The 20,282-nt window shown below is 36.4% G+C and overlaps 1 protein-coding gene across 1 annotated transcript in view; it reads left to right on the top strand.

Annotated features, from left to right (window-relative positions):
* The window catches only part of LOC124644673 (cytotoxic granule associated RNA binding protein TIA1), a 55,986-nt gene that overhangs the window by 18,214 nt on the left and 17,490 nt on the right, over positions 1-20,282 (top strand). Inside the window, exon 2 of the mRNA XM_047184176.1 lies at positions 4,035-4,094. Within this exon, the coding sequence (XP_047040132.1) occupies positions 4,035-4,094 (60 nt within the window). The remainder of the gene's footprint in view (positions 1-4,034; positions 4,095-20,282) is intronic.

Genomic DNA, 20,282 nt, shown 5'->3' with positions numbered 1-20,282 from the left:
CTCCACCCTTAAAGAAGGCGTTTCTTTCGAGCCCACATCTTTTTAAAACAAAAAGTCGTGGTGGCCTAGTGGGTAAAGGACCAACCTCTCAAGTATGAGGGCGCGGGTTCGATCCCAGGTCAGGCAAGTACCAATGCAACTTTTCTAAGTTTGTATGTACTTTCTAAATATATCTTAGACACCATTGGCTGTGTTTCGGATGGCACGTTAAACTGTAGGTCCCGGCTGTCATTGAACATCCTTGGCAGTCGTTACGGGTAGTTAGAAGCCAGTAAGTATGACACCAGTCTAACCAAGGAGTATCGGGTTGCCCGGGTAACTGGGTTGAGGAGGTCAGATAGGCAGTCGCTTCTTGTAAAGCACTGGTACTCAGCTGAATCCGGTTAGACTGGAAGCCGACCCCAACATGATTGGGAAAAGGCTCGGAGGATGATGATCTTTTTAAAACTAATTTAAAATCAATCAACACAAATCTTTGACAGATAAAACAACCTAAACCTCGTTACTTATCATTTTGTTTACGCCGTCCAAAGTTATTTGACCTACAAGAACGCGCCTGACCTACCTGCCTCATAACCACTCCACTATATTTCCTTCCTCCGTGTTTTGTGCCTTTTTAAAAGAGAAAAGGCACAAATCCAGTGTGCCTTTGTCAAAGAAAAGATTCCCAGCAAAACATTAAAAAAACAAAAGCTTTAAGAAAAAAATACGACTGAAATGTACGTCCTGGCGTGGTCCAACGGTTTGTGGGGTTTAAGACATGAGCGGGGAGCGATTTCAGATAATATTTTTTTCATCCCACCATCTCGGAAAGAGTAGTTTTACCCTTTGATATCTGAGCGCAAAAGCCGTTTTTATCCTCTAGAGCGGCAAAGTGATTTGAATTTAGAACATCGTGTGCAATACTCCATTTGTGACAATCTTGATAAGACTTTTCAAACAAATACATATTAAACAAATAAAATACTGCTTAAAATAATTATTCAATTAATTAAGAAATTTTTATTGTTTTTACATAGAATTTTTATTTAAATATTGTTTTTACATAGATTTTTATCCTCGTTTCATTTTTAAACTGAGTTTTCAAATAAATGAACTTTAATAGGTACTACTTTTTAATTTGATACTCATATGTGCGCGCCATTTTGTTTTTTGCATTTAGAAATTTCCTCGATGAGGTGGGATGAAAAGTTAAGTGTTGCACTCGAGTGCAAAGATTTTTCACCTTGTGCTCTTTTGATTCCCTCGCTATCGCTCAGGATTCTAATTATTGAAACACTCGCTACGCTCGTGTTTCAATTTTAGAATCCTTCGCTTGCTCGGTCATCAAAATTGAGCCCGCGGTTAAAAAGCAACTTTGCACTCTTGTATAACAAATAACTATTGTTTTGGATTACAACTGTACTCTGTTTTGAATAGGACCCATGTAATTCAATGGTTGTCGTAAGAAACCATGGTTCCCAAATGTTTAAATTTAAGCCCATCGAAATGTCTGTTCTTGGAAGAATATGAATGTTAGAAAAGAATATAATGCAGGAGCATATTGAAGCGCCTTCATTGAACAGCAAAAAAAAATAATATCTTATATTCATAACTTTTTAAAACAAGATTATAAATATTACAACATTGTCTGACTTTTGCAATCGTACATGAATTAAAAACATTAAAATTGTAAAGTTATGTGGCAAATATTACAATAGTTGCAAAGGCTGTCATTTGTATAGCATAGTATTCTGGCAGTAGTTATGAGTATTTAGAATCTAGAAAAGTCTGATAACTAGCTATAAAAAAGTATCGAGTTGCCCAGGTAACTGAGTACATATCATTTTATATTCTGTCAAATAAAAATCGGCATATCTTTTTTTATAAAATCGCTTTAAGCTTATAACTTGCACCGCCCGACCCTTACGAATACTTGCTTCAGAAAGACAATTTAATTGAAATTATCTTCAAGGAAAGGACACACAATTTGTATATTTTGTTTGTATACTCTTTATATATATGTATACTTTTATACAATACGTATAGAAGTTATTAATTTAATTTTGGGTGAATGTAATTGAAGATTGGAGTATGATATCGAAGTTTTTTTGGTAGCTGTTACTGTTAAGCCTTTTTATCGTCCCACTGCTGGGCTGTGGCCTCCTCTCACACGGAGAAGGATTGAGCATTAATCACCACGCTTGCTCAGTGCGGGTTGCTGATTTCAGACTTTATAGTCCAGGTTTCCTCAAGATGATTCCTTCACCTTTACATCAGCCATTGGTGTCTAAGATATATTAAGAAAGTATATACAAACTTAGAAAAGTTGCATTGGTACTTGCCTGACCCTACTTTTCGCAGCTGTAGGTACTAATATTATATAGCTGAAGATTTTGAGAGGGGTATTGGGTTGCCCGGGTGGTAGCCTAGTGGGTAAAGGACCAACCTCTCAAGTATGAGGGCGAGGGTTCGATCCCAGGTCAGGCAAGTACCAATGCAACTTTTCTAAGTTTGTATGTACTTTCTAAGTATATCTTAGACACCATTGGCTGTGTTTCGGATGGCACGTTAAACTGTAGGTCCCGGCTGTCATTGAACATCCTTGGCAGTCGTTACGGGTAGTCAGAAGCCAGTAAGTCTGACACCAGTCTAACCAAGGGGTATCGGGTTGCCCGGGTAACTGGGTTGAGGAGGTCAGATAGTCGCTCCATGTAAAGCATTGGAACTCAGCTGCATCCGATGAAACTGGAAGCCGACTCCAATATACCTAGTTGGGAAAAGGCTAGGCAGATGATACTTCAACGCGCTTATCTCTGAAACTAGTGGTCATACTTATTTGAGAAATTCTTTCAGTATTAGACAGCCTAATTTTCGAAGACTAGTTTTTGCTACGCGGATGCGTATTTACTTACAACCCGTGCCGATAAAGAATGGGATTGGAAATCGCGACAGCTGTATTCAACTCTCGCTCATGTGCTATAGTGTATGAGCGAGAGGTAAATACAGCTGTCGCGATTTCTAATCCCATTCTTTATCGGCACGGGTAGTACTACTGCCCGTACCGGGATAAAATATAGCCGATGTTGCTCGAGAAGAGTGTAGCTTTCCAACTGTGAAGGAAATTTTCATCTTGCAGCATAAGTATGTGAATCGGTTCAGAAGTTTCGACGCCTTTAGGGTACAAACAAACATAAAATATTTCCTCTTTATAATATTGGTATAGATAAATGATTATCTGTCAATTGCACAAAGCTCCATTAAAGTCAAGGCTTCATTAAATCTATTGCTGTCACTTTTTATCTTGTTGGCAAAGAAAGAGTCAGCAATAGTTAGGGGTACTTTTTGTCCGGGGTGTGGCATAGTTACCATGGTACCTACACGGATAAAACCACTTACAAAAACTAGTATTTAAAACAATGAGAACTGAACTTTAAATCTTACAGCTCCTAATTACGAAACCTATATAATAACAATGAAAATTGAACTCTATTAACACTACAATAAGGTTCCCAATCCCGAAGCATGGTATTTGTGTCCTAGCTAGTGAATGTTTAGACTTAGCACAGATATTTTATCTCACGAATGCGCATGAGCCTTACCTGTGTGTGTAAATGTACTTACACATTGTGTTTGTATGACTCGACCACAGAATAAACATGTACAGTTATGAAGCTACCTACTTATAATCACGGGCACGAATCTTGAGCGCTGACCTTCACCTGCGCAGAAGTAATTTATTGGGTCCCTTTTGTGGTATGAAGTGAGGCGCGGGGGCGGGCTAAAGCGGTGATTGGCCCGCAGCGCATCGCGTCATAGCCGTCACTCGGGATTGGTTCTTTGCTAATAAATCACTTCTGCGCCGGTGAAGGTCAGCGCTCAAGATTCGTGCCGATGATTCTACAAGAGAATATAATATGTAGTAAGCACTCGCACAAACACAGTGTAGATGTACATTTACACACACAAGTAAAGGTCACCCGCATTCGTGGGGTAAATTGTCTATAAGTGTGTATTTACAAGTTGGTATAATATGTCAGTTGTTTTTTACCCAGGATGGGAGGATATGCGTCGATCCGGCCATGCATGGAATCAGCATGGATTATCAGTCCAAGGTACTCACACATTCATACTAATTTACTCTATTTTCCCCTTTAAAAAACCTATCTGTCAAACCTTTACTCAACTGTCTACGGACTTCTGTAGTATTGGTGACTATCAACCCTCGAGCCTTTTTCCAAACTATGTTGGGGTCGGCTTCCAGTCTAAACGGATGCAGCTGAGTACCAGTGTGCCACAAGGAGCGACTGCCTATCTGGCCGCCTCAACCCAGTTGTTCGGGCAACACGATACTTCTTTGTAAGACTGGTTGTCAGAATTACTGCCAAAGATGTTCAAATGACAGCCGGGACCTACAGTTTAACGTGCCATCCGAAACACGGAGGAACTCGTCATGACAAGATGGTGACCGCGCCAAGCGTTGCTTTACCTTATGATCGATCGACCCGCGCGGCTGATACTTGGCCACGAGCTCTTCTGAAAAATATACCTATGTATATCCCACAATTAGTTTCAAAATTAAATGTTTTCATTTCATAATAATATAGAATTATTACGGATTCTTACGAAACGTCAATAGTCAAGTGCACGGGTATAAGAAGTGGGACTTATGGAGAAGAACGGCCAAGAAACTCCATAGACACTCTTCTTAGAGACGTTCAGTCAAAGACAATTTCTAATTATGTAATTTTATTAAAAAAAAAGCGTTAAGGAAAACCGGCTCATTCGAGCCGATTAGTGTTAAAAAGATTAAAAGTTTCCCCTAAATCTTTTCTTTAAATATAAGCTATCTTTTATCTTTACGCTTGTCTTCTTATAAAAAGAAAGTATTTAGAGCCGAGAGCAAAAAATTAAAATGGCTACTAGTGTTTATAAAACTGTCAAAATGAGTAAAGGGAAAACTGGCATCAAATGGTTGAGTTACCGCGGCGCTGGTACATAAAGGGCAGAAAGAACATGGTGGGGTTTAGTCAGTAAGAGTCTGACACTCCCTCACGCTGCACCCACAGCGGGAGGGGTCATTTGATGATTTCCTATAAAAAGTTATTTGACAGAAGGTGTAAATCATGAAATCAGTGTCTCATCATCCCACAATGCCTCTCTCAGAATCTCTTTGATATAAATTGTATTTACAAAGACAATAAAATGTTTCAAAACACGCGCAGATAAGTAAAGCAGTCTGTCAAAAGTTCATTGAACCCATCAAACAAAAACTTCGAAGCTCCGTCTCGCGAAACCTACTGTAATACAAAAACACATTTGTAACAGTCAACTATTAAACTCCAATGTAATAAAGCCAAAACTTTTAAACAGCTATAAAAAAATACGAAAGAAAACTGCCCAACTCCAGTACTTTGTTAAAGACTTAATATTTTATTCAAAAACGACGGAAATTCCCTTCTCCCTAGATGCCATTTTGAAATTTTGTGACATCGTAAACACACTTGATTAACGTTTTTAGCGCTCGACGATAGATGGCGCTTTCACAAGTTATGTCAATTTCAAGGAAAATGTTTTTGCTGAAATATGCGACACAAGTAAAATATTAAGGTCTAGGTGGCTTCTAAAATATGAATATATGAAGCTAATAACCCAGAAAGTAGGTATTTACCAAGATTATCTATGTTAAAAAGTGACATATTAACCAAAAATGCGCGTGTGTTGTGTTCTCGCATCCGTCTCGTTCCCAATATTCCACCTGGAATTTCTGAATAAAACGGACCGTTTTTAACATGCTGATAGGTCGACCTGTATGTAACTATGTAGTAGAATCTAAGGTAACTAATTTAACCATCTTCCAAGGATCGCAGCGTCATGAACATTGTATCATATGGTACTGTCGAACTGATCTGATGATGGAGCCGGAAGATATGAACTGGAACTTCATGATGGAACATCGTATCATAGCTGTGTTTGGACTTGTTAGAAAAGTCTTGTAATGATTTTTACGAGGGTGTCTTTTGCTTCATTTCTATGTTTGTATGTAAAAGCTATTTCTATATACGTTTGAATGTTTTGTATTGTTAACGGTAACTATTATTTTGTTTACAATGAAGAATGACTGTTACTTTGATAATGTATTAAAAACTCTTTATTGAATGGATTGGTCTATTTTTACGATTGCCTAAGACTATCTTTTTTACATGGCGTTGCACACTTTTGTTAAACAGTTTCTTTATATTATGTTTTTTTGTTTTCTCATTGAGTGAAGTATAAGTAATTTTGACTAATCAAGAATTTAGCATTGGGTATTAACGTTGGTTGTTTAACTTTTCTGGAGATTAGACAGAAATAAATATGTACGTTAACAGATGTAGGTACCAAAAACTGCTATATAACTTCTAAAAGAAATATAATCTGACAAATAATATTTCTTAGCAGGCTTTCGTCATTGAAACAGTTGAACAAATTTTCATAAAATATAGTATGAAGCCGGTTCGAAAGATATAAAAAATATAGAATAGTTGATAGGATAGTTTGATTCAGCCTAGCAAATAAACTATTAACCCGCTTCCTGTAGGAACTGCTTCCTGTATCTGAATAAAATATAGCCCTATGTCATCTAAGGATAGTGTAACTTTAAAACAGTGAAATAATGTTTCAAATCGATCAGTCAGTTCATTCAGGGATATCAGAGCATTTATAGTACAAATAACGAAACAAAATTTATCTTCTTAAATATTAGTGTTGGAATATACGCACGATGTACGTATAATACCTCCTTTACAAATATCCAAGATTATATAAAGCATACCTACTTCAATCATTCGTCAAACATTCAATCATTCAATGTTCACTTTAATCGTACGTTCTTACATTCGAAATATAACAGTCGTTCAGGATACATGTGTTTTCTTTGTCTCACCTGCACCCATATCCAACAGGTTATGGGCCCAGGCCGTTTTCTGTAGTTAAAAGTAATACAACAAAATTTTAAATTCAGTGAAAGAGTGTAAATTAAAATTGCATTAACAATGAACAAAATATCACATCTTATGACGGTGTTATTTCTGCGTTGCTAGGTGATGAGCAACTCAATATGGTTTCTGTGAAGACTACGCCTACTCGAACATGAATTGTATAATAATAATGAGACCCACACTCAAAATAAAAATAATTAGAGCTCTCGCTGTGGCGGCATATTGGGCTGACAAAGTGTAGTCTCACTATAAGACATGTCATCGACACGAAAGAAGAAGAATAAAAATAATTATCAACCAGGAAATTCAATGCATATAATATCAAAAATGTATTGTGATCATTGCGGACGTCAGAATAATTTCAAAAAGGACTGCCGTTACTTAAAGGGACTGCAGCAAAATAAATCAATGGGTGAACTTCAAAAGTCTGCCAATAACATTGAATACTGCAACAATGACCAGGGCGGTTTCGTTTTTATGATTTCATAATGTTAATTGTCTGCTAATTATGTAGAAAATAGCTAATACTGTTTATTTTCTTTTAGATTCTGGTGTGACAGATCATGATGACATATCATATTGACAAATCAAAAAATAAAATAAAATTAAATTAAAAGATTGACAATGTAAAAAGGTTTTAACCTCGTACGTCGAATTATCCACACCATTGAAGATCGGTGTTGCTAGGAAAGGAGTTTCAATCCTGGATTTTGGTAAAGGGTAAATCGAGGTAACAACATAAATTCAAGGATCAATTGATGACGTTTTATATTCACCGGAGGTACGTTATAATATGCCAAAAGACTGGTATGTCGGTAAATTTTTCAACATTTATGTTAAAAATAATAAATGTTTTATGACAGGTGAGAACATCAATCGATAATGTTTTTAGTATTACTTTTAAACAGTAATAATTCTCTGAGTAATTTAAATTTAGTTGAAGAGAATAACCAAGACTGTGTAAAAGAGTATAAATAATACGGCATAGTACTCACTTAAATAAACAGAAAAATTTTATGTTCAAATATGTAGTTGATGAAAATAATGTTTTTATTTGATAATTTGGTAATGCTGATGAATTATTTGAACCTTGCATACTTGGTAAAAACCATGTACTGTAGATAATAAGAACTATTTTGTTACTTTTATAGACAATTTTATACATTACAGTGTAATATTACACTGTTATATATATTTGATGTATGCTAAGTCAGAAGTGCTGAAATGTTTTCAAGATTTTGTTGCTAAAAGTGAAAACTTATTTAACCATAAAGTAAACTAATTTATATTGCGATAGTGGGCGAGAATATCTTTCTAATGAATTTAAAGATTATTATTGTGTTTGTAAGGAATAACTTACTGTTTAACAGTATCGAATAGCCACAACAAAATGGTGTCGAGGAGCGTATGAATCGTACGTTAACCGAAATGGCTCGACCATTGGTTACAAGTGCGAAATTATATAAAATATTCTGGGATGAGGCTATAATAATATACATATTTAACAAATAGACTACCCACAAAAGCGCTCGCCAATAATAAAACACCATACGAAACATGACACAATCAATACCGAAAATACGAAACCGAAAATAAGTCATTCAAGACATTTAAAATAATGATGATGATTCGGTTCAACATGTTCATGATAAAACTAAAGCCTCGAAATTTGACGAAAAGTCATTTAAAGCCATATTAGTTGGTTACGACCAAAATGGTTACAAACTATTTACCTAATACAGAAAATAACCAATTCCCTATTGCGAGGGATGTTGATTTGATGAAAGAAAGTGCTTGCGGCACTAATAACCGCGTAGACAAGCACTGCCACAATCATCTGTCCAAGATGCTCTGTGGCCAATGATGATGATGATTTGATGAGTTGTATTTCTATAATACCTGTTCAAATTCCCGCCTAAATTAACAAGCACGATAACGACGATAAATCGGCAAAGTTAATAGGCAACAAACACAAACATAATCATTCCCCTGATAATAGCTCAGAAGCTGGACCTTCATCTAGCAAACTGAGACGTAATACAAATAATTCTCAAAGTACCCCAATAGATTATAAAAGGATTGATGACCCATTTTTGCTTATCGCTCACAACTGTTCAATCACTACCATGCACCTATTGTGACATTTTTAGTGGGGATGATTCTAGTATACATATGTTGAAAACCACAAAAAGTGAAATAGAGTCTAATCATAGAAATAATACTTGGGACTCTCATAGCAAGACCTAAAAATTTTAACATAAAATGCTCAAATTGGGTATGTACAATTAAAAATAACGAGTTGGGTAAACCTACATGGTATAAAGCCCGATTAGTAGCTCGTGGTGTCACTCAACAATGCTTACAAGATTATAACGAAACGTTGACTCCAGTAGCTCAAATATAATCTTTCCAATTTATTTTAACTCTTGCAAATCAGTTTGATTTACATGCCCATCTTATGGATGTAAAAACCGCCGTTTAGAAAGGCATTCTCAAGGAAGATATCTATATGGAAGTGCCTTATGTACGCAATGCGCATGCAATGCTTAGTACATGACCAAATATTTGTGCTGCTATAGGTATTATAAGTCAGTATCAAAGTAAAATTAATGAAGTTATGGAAGTGGTTAAAACATCTTTTGAGATACATAAAAGGAACTCTTAAATTAAAGCTGACCTATGTGAAATGTGATTACAAACAACTGATGGCAGGGTATGCAGATTCTGATCGGTTGAGGCGACGTTATTGACCGCAAAAGTACAACAGATCACATAATTAAAGTGTTTGATAATTGTACAAATTCGTGGAATACACGGAAACAAAATAGTCGCCGGTTCCTCAACAGAAGCTGAATATATGCTTATTTGAAGCTATAAGAGAAGCTATTTGGATAAAATCATTATAACATAGTTCTATTCTGATAAAACAGACAATGATGATATATGAAGTTAATAACAGTTGTATTAGCATCGCTAATAATCCTACAAATCACAAACGATATTGTGACGAATTTAGTTAAGTTTTTATGTGTTGATTTGTGTGATGTGATGTGATGTGTTATTTATGTGTTTTTAGTTTAGTTTAGAATTAATAAGAACCCATCTGCCGCATTAGGCACGTCCTGTAAGGGTAGATGTAAGGTTGTATATGTAAATAAATAAGTAAATGTAATAACAAAATACCAGACAACCAGGCAACAGTCTGGAACTGAATGACATGAGGTTTAAAACTCATATATAAAAAAGCCACACTTTTTAAAAAAGCATATTATAAGTTAGAACATTAAGTTCAAGATAAAAATGCTTAGAAATGTGGTGGTCCTGCTCCATAGGACATAACAATATCTAATTAATAACCAAATTAAAATTTTACCAGCTAGTAAAATTGTATTTTTCCTTTGACTATTTGTCTGGTGACAAAATATGTACATATAAAAGTATTAATTAATGTAAAATATGTGAATGTTTATACTTATTACAAGATAAGTTACAAAGTACATTAAAAGATTCATATCATGTTTAATAATTATTCTTATAAATGGTATTTGACTCATGCATTTTCGTGAAACATGAAAATTTGAAGCATGAAGCATTTTAATGGTAATTTAATTCTCATATGTTTTTGTTTGTGATTCTACATGACCTTCGCATGCTGTTATTGTATGTATCAATACATATAAACTGTAATACCATATTATGTATTCTATGTATTTAAAAAAAAAAAAAAAAAAAAAAAAAAAAAAAAAAAAAAAAAAAAAAAAGGTAACCATGGAGTAACTTGCCTGTTCTTCTCCATAGGAAGCTACTGTTGGAATGAGCAACTAGAATCAAACTTATTTATGTTTTTGACTTTCATAAGTGCTTGTTATGGTCTAAATGAAGTAAATGTTTTGACTTTGACTTATGATGCAAAGTTTTTAGAATTAAGTTGAACTTAATGTAAATTTTTGAATAATTTCAGTCCAATGATTTTATTTAGAATGCTATTATGTTTATAATCTAAGCTGTTGATCAGAGTTATTGTAATTTGATATGCAGCAGGTACTATTTATGACTGTATAAAGTGTATGTAAATATTGCATATTGTCCTATACTGCAATGTACAAATTGTATTGTATACTTTATATATCAAACAATGTTTAAGGTTCTTCTAACCTACAGACAGACATGTGTTGCTGAGGAGTTTGTTGCGCCACTTCTTCTTCCCAGTAAAAACACATAGGAAGTGGTGAAAGGTGGGCGGTTTGGGGACTGTCTTTTATAAATTCCTGACGTTCAAAAGGTGCTGTTTTGCAGCCAAGTTTGGGTAAACGATTTTTGACTTATGATTGTATAAAATGCTTGTACATTTGAGGGGGGCTGTTGGAATATACGCACGATGTACGTATAATACCTCCTTTACAAATATCCAAGATTATATAAAGCATACCTACTTCAATCATTCGTCAAACATTCAATCATTCAATGTTCACTTTAATCGTACGTTCTTACATTCGAAATATAACAGTCGTTCAGGATACATGTGTTTTCTTTGTCTCACCTGCACCCATATCCAACAATTAGTTTATGTAAAATATCGAAAAAAAAAACTGGCCAAGTCGTTCCGTACCATTTCATGTAATCGAAATATTTATTTTAGTGTAGTTTAGTGTGTAGAAATGATGATGTGGAAATTTCCACTGTCTAATAGTTATTTAGGTTCTAGCTATAGGTTCAGAAGTTCGTTATTGCAGAGTGTTGTACTTACACAGTACCTACTTTAGATAGGCTAATCATTCTTCATCTACTTATTTTTGTTTGTTTGTAATGGATTAACTCAAAAACTACTGGACCGATTTGAAAAATTCTTGAACTGTTTGAAAGCTACACTCTTCCCGAGTAACATAGGCTATATTTTATCCCGGTGCGGGCAGTACTTTCCACGGGACGCGAGTCAAACTCCTAGTCCTTATATATAGAGCTTACAGAAGGGATTCTTCATACTTATTTACGTGTTTTACTTGAAAACAGCAAGTGTAAACCATCTCAAAGTCGGTGTTATGTCAGTCTCCTTGTTATGTAAATATGGGCTTAATTATGTAGCAGCACGGGGGAGAGTGACCCGGATACATAGCAATATGTGTCTCACTGCCGCGTGTGCTGACGGATTTAGTGATAAACTAGCGACCCACCCCGGCTTCGCACGGGATATCAATATGTCCCCACAATTTAATGGATGTTATTATACATATAAACCTTCCTCTTTAATCACTCTATCTATTAAAAAAAACCGCATGAAAATCAGTTGCGTCATTTTGAAGATTTAAGCGTACAGAGGGACATAGGGATAGAAAAAGCGACTTTGTTTTATATTATGTAGTAGCTGACTAGCTGTGCCCCGTAGTTTAGTCTGCGTCCTGTGGGAACTACTGCCCGTACTTTGAGAAAATATAGCCTATGTTACTCGGGAAGAGTGTAGCTTTCCAACAGTGAAAGAATTTTTCTAATCGGTTCTATAGTTTGGAGCCTATAAGGTACAGTCAACTGCAGGCCAGTGGTAACAGTTTTATAGGTAAATCGTACGTATTACTATTGAGTTACGGTGCATGACAGTTACCACTGATGTGCAGTTTACTGTACAAACAAACTAGAACATTGTATCCTATTTATTACATTAGTATCACGATAGATATAGACTGAAATTAGCTGACCCCGCGGTTTTATTCGCGTCCTGGGAGAACTACGTCCTTGAACTACGTGTTTGACTCCTAAAGGCTTTGAAAGTACTAAATCGATTAAAAAAAATATAAGCCAATTTTTTTCGCGTAATGGAAGTAGTTTCGACGGGACGCAGGTGAAAGCGCAGAGAATAGCTAGGGATGACACAAAACTGCATCTCAGCACCTTGCAGGGACCAAAGGACCAAAGTAGCAGCTGCACGGGTCGATCGATCATATGGTCAAGCAACGCTTGGCGCGGTCAGTTCATAGATCAGTAACTATTTTGTCAAAATGAGAGGTCCTGCATGTTTCTAAGGGTAGGTCCCGACTGTCATTTGAACATCTTTGGTGGTCGTAGGCGCAGTCAGAAGCCAGAAAGTCTGAAAACCAGTCTAACAAGTATTGGTTGCCCAGGTTGCAGCGGGTTGCTGGGTTGAAGATCAGATGGCTCTATAACGCGATGATACTCAGCTGCATCAAATACCAACCCAAATATTGGGAAAATGCTAGGCAGATAACAACATTTTTTCTTAAAAAAACAAGAGAAACCGCGGAATATAACATGTTCTCGCCTATAATAACAAATGTAAATATCTATAGAATAAATTTTGTAAACTTTGGACTGAAAATAATGATATACAAACAAAAGAAACGCCCTCTGAGTTGAACCGTTCAAGTGCGAGTCGGTCTCGCGCACGGAAGGTTCCGTAGGAGTAAAATCAGGTTTGTTATGTGGGAGTCCTCTAAAATATTAATTCTATGCTAGGTATACTCCATTTGAGTAGGAACGTAAACCACTTTAATGGGATTTTTTACACAAATACACAAACTTTTTCTGCTAAAAATAATGAGTCACTTGATTGTTTTTTAGTCACTATCACTGATTTTTAGTCTCATTTTATTCATAAACTGAATTTTTCATATCAAGACTGTTTATCTTTAGTTACGATCCTACTCAAATTAGAGTACCTACATTAGTGGTTTTCAATACTTTTTGTTATAGCGGCAACAATAATACATCATCTGTGAAAATGTCAACTGTCTAACTATCACGGTTCATGAGATACAGCCTGTTGACAGACGGACAGCGAAGTCTTAGTAATAGGGTCTCGTTTCTCCCTTTACTTACGGAACCCTAAAAACAATGTGGACAAAAACGAAAAGAACTTTCAAATATTTTTTCTGACCAATCATGTAATTTTGCACACTGGGGAAATTTCACAGTCCGGTTGTCAATTTCGTTGAGTTTTTGAACATTTTTGGTGCGTGATTTTATCTATTTGGACGTGTTGGCCCAGTGGTTAAAGCACCAGTCTCTCAAGTATACGTGTGGGTTCGATTCCAGGTCAAACAGGTACAGTCAACTTCAGGTCAGTGGTAACAGTTTTATAGGAAAATCGTACTTATTACTATTGAGTTAAGGTGCATGACAGTTACCACTGATGTGCGGTCTACTGTACCTCTACATCCTAATCCTAACTAATATTATAAATGTGAAAGTAACTCTGTCTGTCTGTCTGTCTGTCTGTCTTTTCTTCACGCCTAAACTACTGAACCGATTTGTGTGAAATTTGGTACAGACATAGTTTGGAACTTGAGAAAGGACATAGGATAGTTTTTATTTCAAAAAAAAAATATAAAAATAAAAAATAAAATTTATTCCGGACATATAGCGCCATCTATTGGTCAAACCAAAAATATGCCGGAAGTCACTATTCCATGCGAACGAAGTCGCGGGCAAAAGCTAGTGTAGATATAAAACATCTCACAAAAGCGAGTGAGTATTTACTTGTATGTGTAAATGTACATGAACATAGTCTTTAACATCATCATTTGACTGGAAATCGACCCCAACATGGTTGGAAAATGGCTAGACAGATGATGAAATGAAATTCCAGTGACTATTTATAATTTTAAAATTACCGCTTTTTACAAAATACATACACAAGTACATACACGGTACGTAATATACCAAAACCACTTTTTTCTTAATAGTTCTCTTTCCGACAGTAAATTCCTACTAATCTCTGAAATGGCTGAACCGATTTTGACGGGTCTTTCACTGACAGATAGCCTATATACCAAGGCGCAACTTATGGCTACTACTTAGCCATCTACAGCAAGTCGTTCCCTCATATACTGTCACTATAAAATCTTACCACAAAAAAGATAGCTCCCTTCATACTAACCTAATTAACACAAAAATTTTCACAATTAACCACATATTTTTAATTAATAAGCCATCATTAAACAGCAGGGTTGCCGTCAACCCTCCGGCGTATAGGTGGGGTCATTGTGACCTCGATAATTAAATAGTTATGTATAATAATCACGCGACGAACAAAGTGTTAATAGGCACGACAAAAAATAGTTGTTAGAGATCCTTTGGTAGTTATTTGAAAAGGTTTTGGTTTTTATTGAAAGAATTGGTTTTTACTGAAGATTTTGTTTGAAGGTGCTAATCTCGGGATCGAGTGGTAAAAAGTATTTAAGTGTTAGGTAGCCTATCTATCGAGAAACAAAAAGTAAAAAAAACACACTGGTCATGTATTGTCATCAGAACTCGGAGCGTGTGCAAAATTTCACCCTAATCGAAGAACGGGAAGTGGGTCAAATTAAGATTCCAGGATTTTCTTACATAGTTATAAGTGAAGCTAATATAAGCGTTAAAAATTATAGAGTACTTACGAACCGGGTCCGCGGAGAAATTACCACGAGACAGCTGAAACCACTCGTGGAAGTTAGTTGACGTGTAATAATGATGGCGTCCAGCCCATTGTCAGCCACTTCGGCTGTTCTCATGTAAGGAGATCAGCCAGCTGCGCAGGTCATAGGTATTATAGTGCACGCAGATTCGCTTAGACACAGGTGCACTCACTATTCCTTCACTCTCATAGCGTGATGGGACGACAATCCGACACCACCGGAGTGAGATCATACATACAAACAGCGCTTATTATAATATTAGTTTCGCAATGCCAATTAAAATATTAATATGATAGCTAATCTTAATTTTATTTTAATTTGAAAACAAACAAAATATACAATTTTACAGCCAAAACGTCTTTTTTCTTTCCAAACCAAATGTTTCTCGGTTGCCATGGCAACGTCACGGTGTTTTTCCCATGAGTCGAATAAGACCTCGAAGAAAAGTATTACAGCTAAAAATAGGGTTTGGTTTTGCAACCCCCTTGGTAGGTATATACCTTTATGGTGTCCCATGGACATATTTCAAAATGAAGGGACCATAAATATAATTCTTATGATTAAATATCTTTATGTGAGCTTCGGGGTAAAGAACCAACCTCTCAAGTATGAGTGTGTTCGATTCCAAGTCAGGCAAGTACCAATGCAACTTTTCTAAGTTTGGATGTTTTTTCTAAGGATATCTTGGACACTATTGATTGTGTATCAGAGGGCACGTTAAACTGTAGGTCACGGCTGTCATTGAACTGAAGCCATGTATTCACTGGGAAACAATATTTCAGATACACAGTTTCTGAAACATCACGTAGATGTTTACAGCAACAATGTTTCGGAAACTCTGCCGACCACATCGTCCACACGAACAAAATAATATGTTTTTGAAACAAAATTATATGTTTTTGAAACAAAATTATTTGTTTCAGAAACACGTAGATATTGTTTCTGAAACAGTGTTTATAAACAATTGTTTCTCAGTGAATACATGGCTTGAATCTTTGGCAGTCGTTACGGGTAGTCAGAAGCCAGTAAGTCTGACAACCAGTCTTGCCAAGGGGTGTTGGTTGTCTGCGTAACTGGGTTTAGGAGGTCAGATAGGCAGTCGCTCGTAAAATATTCAGATTCATGTATTCAGCTGCATGTAGTTAGACTGGAAGCCGACCCCAACATAGTTGGGAAAAGGCTCGGCAAATTATAGCTTTCGCATTTACAATACACTACGATATTGCAAATATATCCATCCCATTTGGGACGAACATATTAACAAAACATATCATAATAATAGTTTTCTTTACATATAGTATGTATATAATGTACATATTATTATATATTCATTGAAATTGAATCGTGTCCCGAGAGGATGTTATTGATTGCTTGCCCTCCGGCTCGATTCAATATATCAAACTTGTGTATATATTATTAATGTTATGTATATGTTTAGTTAAGTATGTTTATATGTCTTTTATATAAAAGGCAGGTTTAGAAAAAGTGTTGGTCAATGAACTCTTTTTAGGGTTCCGTACCCAAAAGGGTAAGACGGGACCCTATTGTTTTCGCTCCTCTGTCCGTCCGTCCGTCTGTCACCAGGCTGTATCTCATGAACCGTGATAGTTAGAGAGTTAAAATTTTCACAGATGATGTATTTCTGTTGCCGCAAAAAAATCACGTTTGTTGTATGGGAGCCCCCCAAAATATTTTGTTGAATTCAACTTTTCAGTATTTGTTGTTACAGCGGCAACAGAAATACATCATCTGTGAAAATTTCAAGTCTCTAACTATCACGGTTCATGAGATACATCCTGGTGACAGACGGACGGACAGAGGAGCGAAAACAATAGGGTCCCGTTTTACCCCTTGGGTACGGAACCCTAATAATGGTTCCTTTGAAACACTAGTGAGACCGCGGTAAACCATTAGTAAAGTTGTGAACATTTTAATACAAGAAAAACATAATTTTCTAAGCATACCATATTGTATGAATTAACTGTATCAAAGACAATGTTATTTTACCTACAGAACCGGTGCAGAATAAACAACTCACGCTTGACCGATTCTGTATACATAACATAATGTTTTTACGAAACGAAAGCGGGTGAGCTATGCTTGTGTGTATTGTACATACATATTGTGTTTGTGTGAGTGTTGCCGAGTCTAAGTTCCAGTTCATATCTTCCGGCTCCATCATCAGATCAGTTCGACAGTACCATATTATTGTATTGTGATCAGAACTACATACAGCTGACAATGTACATGACGCTACGATCCTTGGAAGATGGTTAAATTAGTGACCTTAGATTCCGTTACATAGTTACATACAGGTCAATCTAATGAAAGCGTGTTAATAAATGCCATTGCGTGAAGGAATAGTGAGTGCAAATGTGCGCAGCTGGCTGATCTTCTTACATGAGAACAGCCGCCGTGGCCTTGGAAGTCACTGAACGTGGTCGTGTAGCCTAAAAACGATCAAAATATCAATTAGGAATAGCCTAAACTAGAGAATTACTATGTAAATGATTCTATGAATGACAATAGAATATATTATCGGCTTGTTATACGGTAAATGTGCTGTTTGTATTGTGCTAATATTGATGTAATCTTCGGTTTAGGAAACTAGTTGTTTCATGCGGTTTTGCCCGCGTCCTGGATGCTTTCTTATAGAAAGCCAAGTATTTGCCATATGTATCAATGTACAATTAACAGTAAATATTTACAAATATATAAAAATAATTACTAAATTCCTAATTCTTAATACTATTTAATGAGCCGATTTCAATGAGATTTGGTACAGCGATACCTGCAGCCTGAGTAGCTTTCTCACTAGTCAAAACACATAGCATGTTACTTTGTGTGCAAGCTATATTAGGGCCAAATTTTATCGAAATCCGTTCAGCCATTTACGCGTGATGAAGCGACAAAACATACACAGGCCTCTTTTTATATTAATAGTTATGCATGATGATGAGGGCGCGGGTTCGATCCCAGGTCAGGCAAGTACCAATGCAACTTTTCTAAGTTTGTATGTACGTTCTAAGTATATCTTAGACACCATTGGCTGTGTTTTGGATGGCACGTTAAACTGTAGGTCCCGGCTGCCATTGAACATCCTTGGCAGTCGTTACGGGTAGTCAGAAGCCAGTAAGTCTGACACCAGTCTAACCAAGGGGTATCGGATTGCCCGGGTAACTGGGTTGAGGAGGTCAGATAGGCAGTCGCTTCTTGTAAAGCACTGGTACTCAGCTGAATCCGGTTAGACTGGAAGCCGACCCCAACATGATTGGAAAAAAGGCTCGGAGGATGAAGTTATGCATGATTTCCTAAACTGAACTTAGCTCTCTGCTTACCAAACAAACAAACACACACACACACATACACATATACTAACAATACAGTTATCTCTCTAAAGTAACATTTTATGACACAATCCCGATTCCCGGGGCGATTCAATTTAATTCCGGGACTGAAAGCCCGGGGGTAGGGTTGATACCTTTTACTTAATATATATTTTGTGATTACAGTTTTTTCAAAATGGCTTATATTTTTTGACGTTTCTTTTTGGTTTTCGTATGTAAATATTTCTTTGTGACTGTCAACGGAAAAAGAGTAGTCTGACTCTGTTGTGGCACCGAAGCTCTTAAACGGATGAAACGGTTTGAATGCGTTTTTTTTTAGTAGAAATCGGTTCTGCAGCGCTGGGTTTTAGACAAGTTTATAATATATTGTCTTTTATAACACGTTGAAAATGTGTGTTAATGACCCTTATTTAAATAATAATAAAAATTAGATCACTTTTTAGAAGATATACAAACTCTATGCTCTCCTGCCTGCTTAATCTCTGGACTGTCGTCCCATCGCGCTATGAGAGTGAAGGAACTCCTGTGTCCAAGCAAATGTGCGTGCACTATAATATGTCCTGCGCAGCTGGCTGATCTCCTTATATGAGAACAGCCGCCGTGGCCGTGGCTAGAAGGGCATTTGACAACCCTATCGCAATAGGTAATTATAATACAAGCATAGCCTTATCATAGCGTGGATTGAAACATTCATACATACACTATGTTATACATTTACTTACTAGTTATGCATGTACATATACCTACTAGCTTCGGTTCCCTAGCCTTTTTTTAAAGATGTCAAAAATCATCAAATGACCCCTCCCGCTGTGGGTTAGCAGCGGTGAGGGAGTGTCAGACTCTTACTGACTAAAAACCGTCGTGTTCCGTCGTAGGCCTTTTATGTACCAGCGCCGCGGTAACTTGCGCGAACAATCCCGCAGCCCCGGCAGACCTTGGCCTGCCGATCGGTTTTGCTTGCATTTTGGTTTAAATACTCACATTAGATAATAAATTACAATAAAAATAAAATACCTGTTTGAATCTGAGAGCCTTACAAAATAGCTGATAACTTTAAAATGGCTGTACAGATTTTGATGAAACATATTAAAAAAACGACCGCTAGAAAACCAGCTATTACCTAAAACAACTGCATTTAAGTCTGTAGATCTGTTTTAGAGCTACAGTGCCATAGACACACACATATTGAATTATGGGTTTGGCAAGTATATGTTTAGTACTAATTACAGGTGGTTTCAATCTATCTGCAGAGCAAAATTACATCCATATCTGTTCAGCAATTTTATCATAGAGGATTAACTAACAAACATTCACATTTATAAAATTACTTAATTAACTTAGTATTTGTAAGAATATCCATTATATAAGCTTGTTGAAAGCAAATAAATCATTTAGAATTTCAACTCAACAAAGTTTGCTACGCCGTAGCCGTAGCTCGTAGCAGCTACGGCGTAGCAAGTTTTGATTATTTAATAAATGACTAGCTTTGCCCGGCGGTAACACCCGCGTTCCGAGGGAATTATTTACTGTACCCGGATTGCTAGTAGACTATGTTTTTGCTCTAGCTAGAC

The sequence above is a fragment of the Helicoverpa zea genome, chromosome 30 (genome assembly GCF_022581195.2).
Source record: "Helicoverpa zea isolate HzStark_Cry1AcR chromosome 30, ilHelZeax1.1, whole genome shotgun sequence".
NCBI lineage: Eukaryota > Metazoa > Arthropoda > Insecta > Lepidoptera > Noctuidae > Helicoverpa > Helicoverpa zea.
This window is presented reverse-complemented; position numbering and strand designations above follow the sequence as displayed.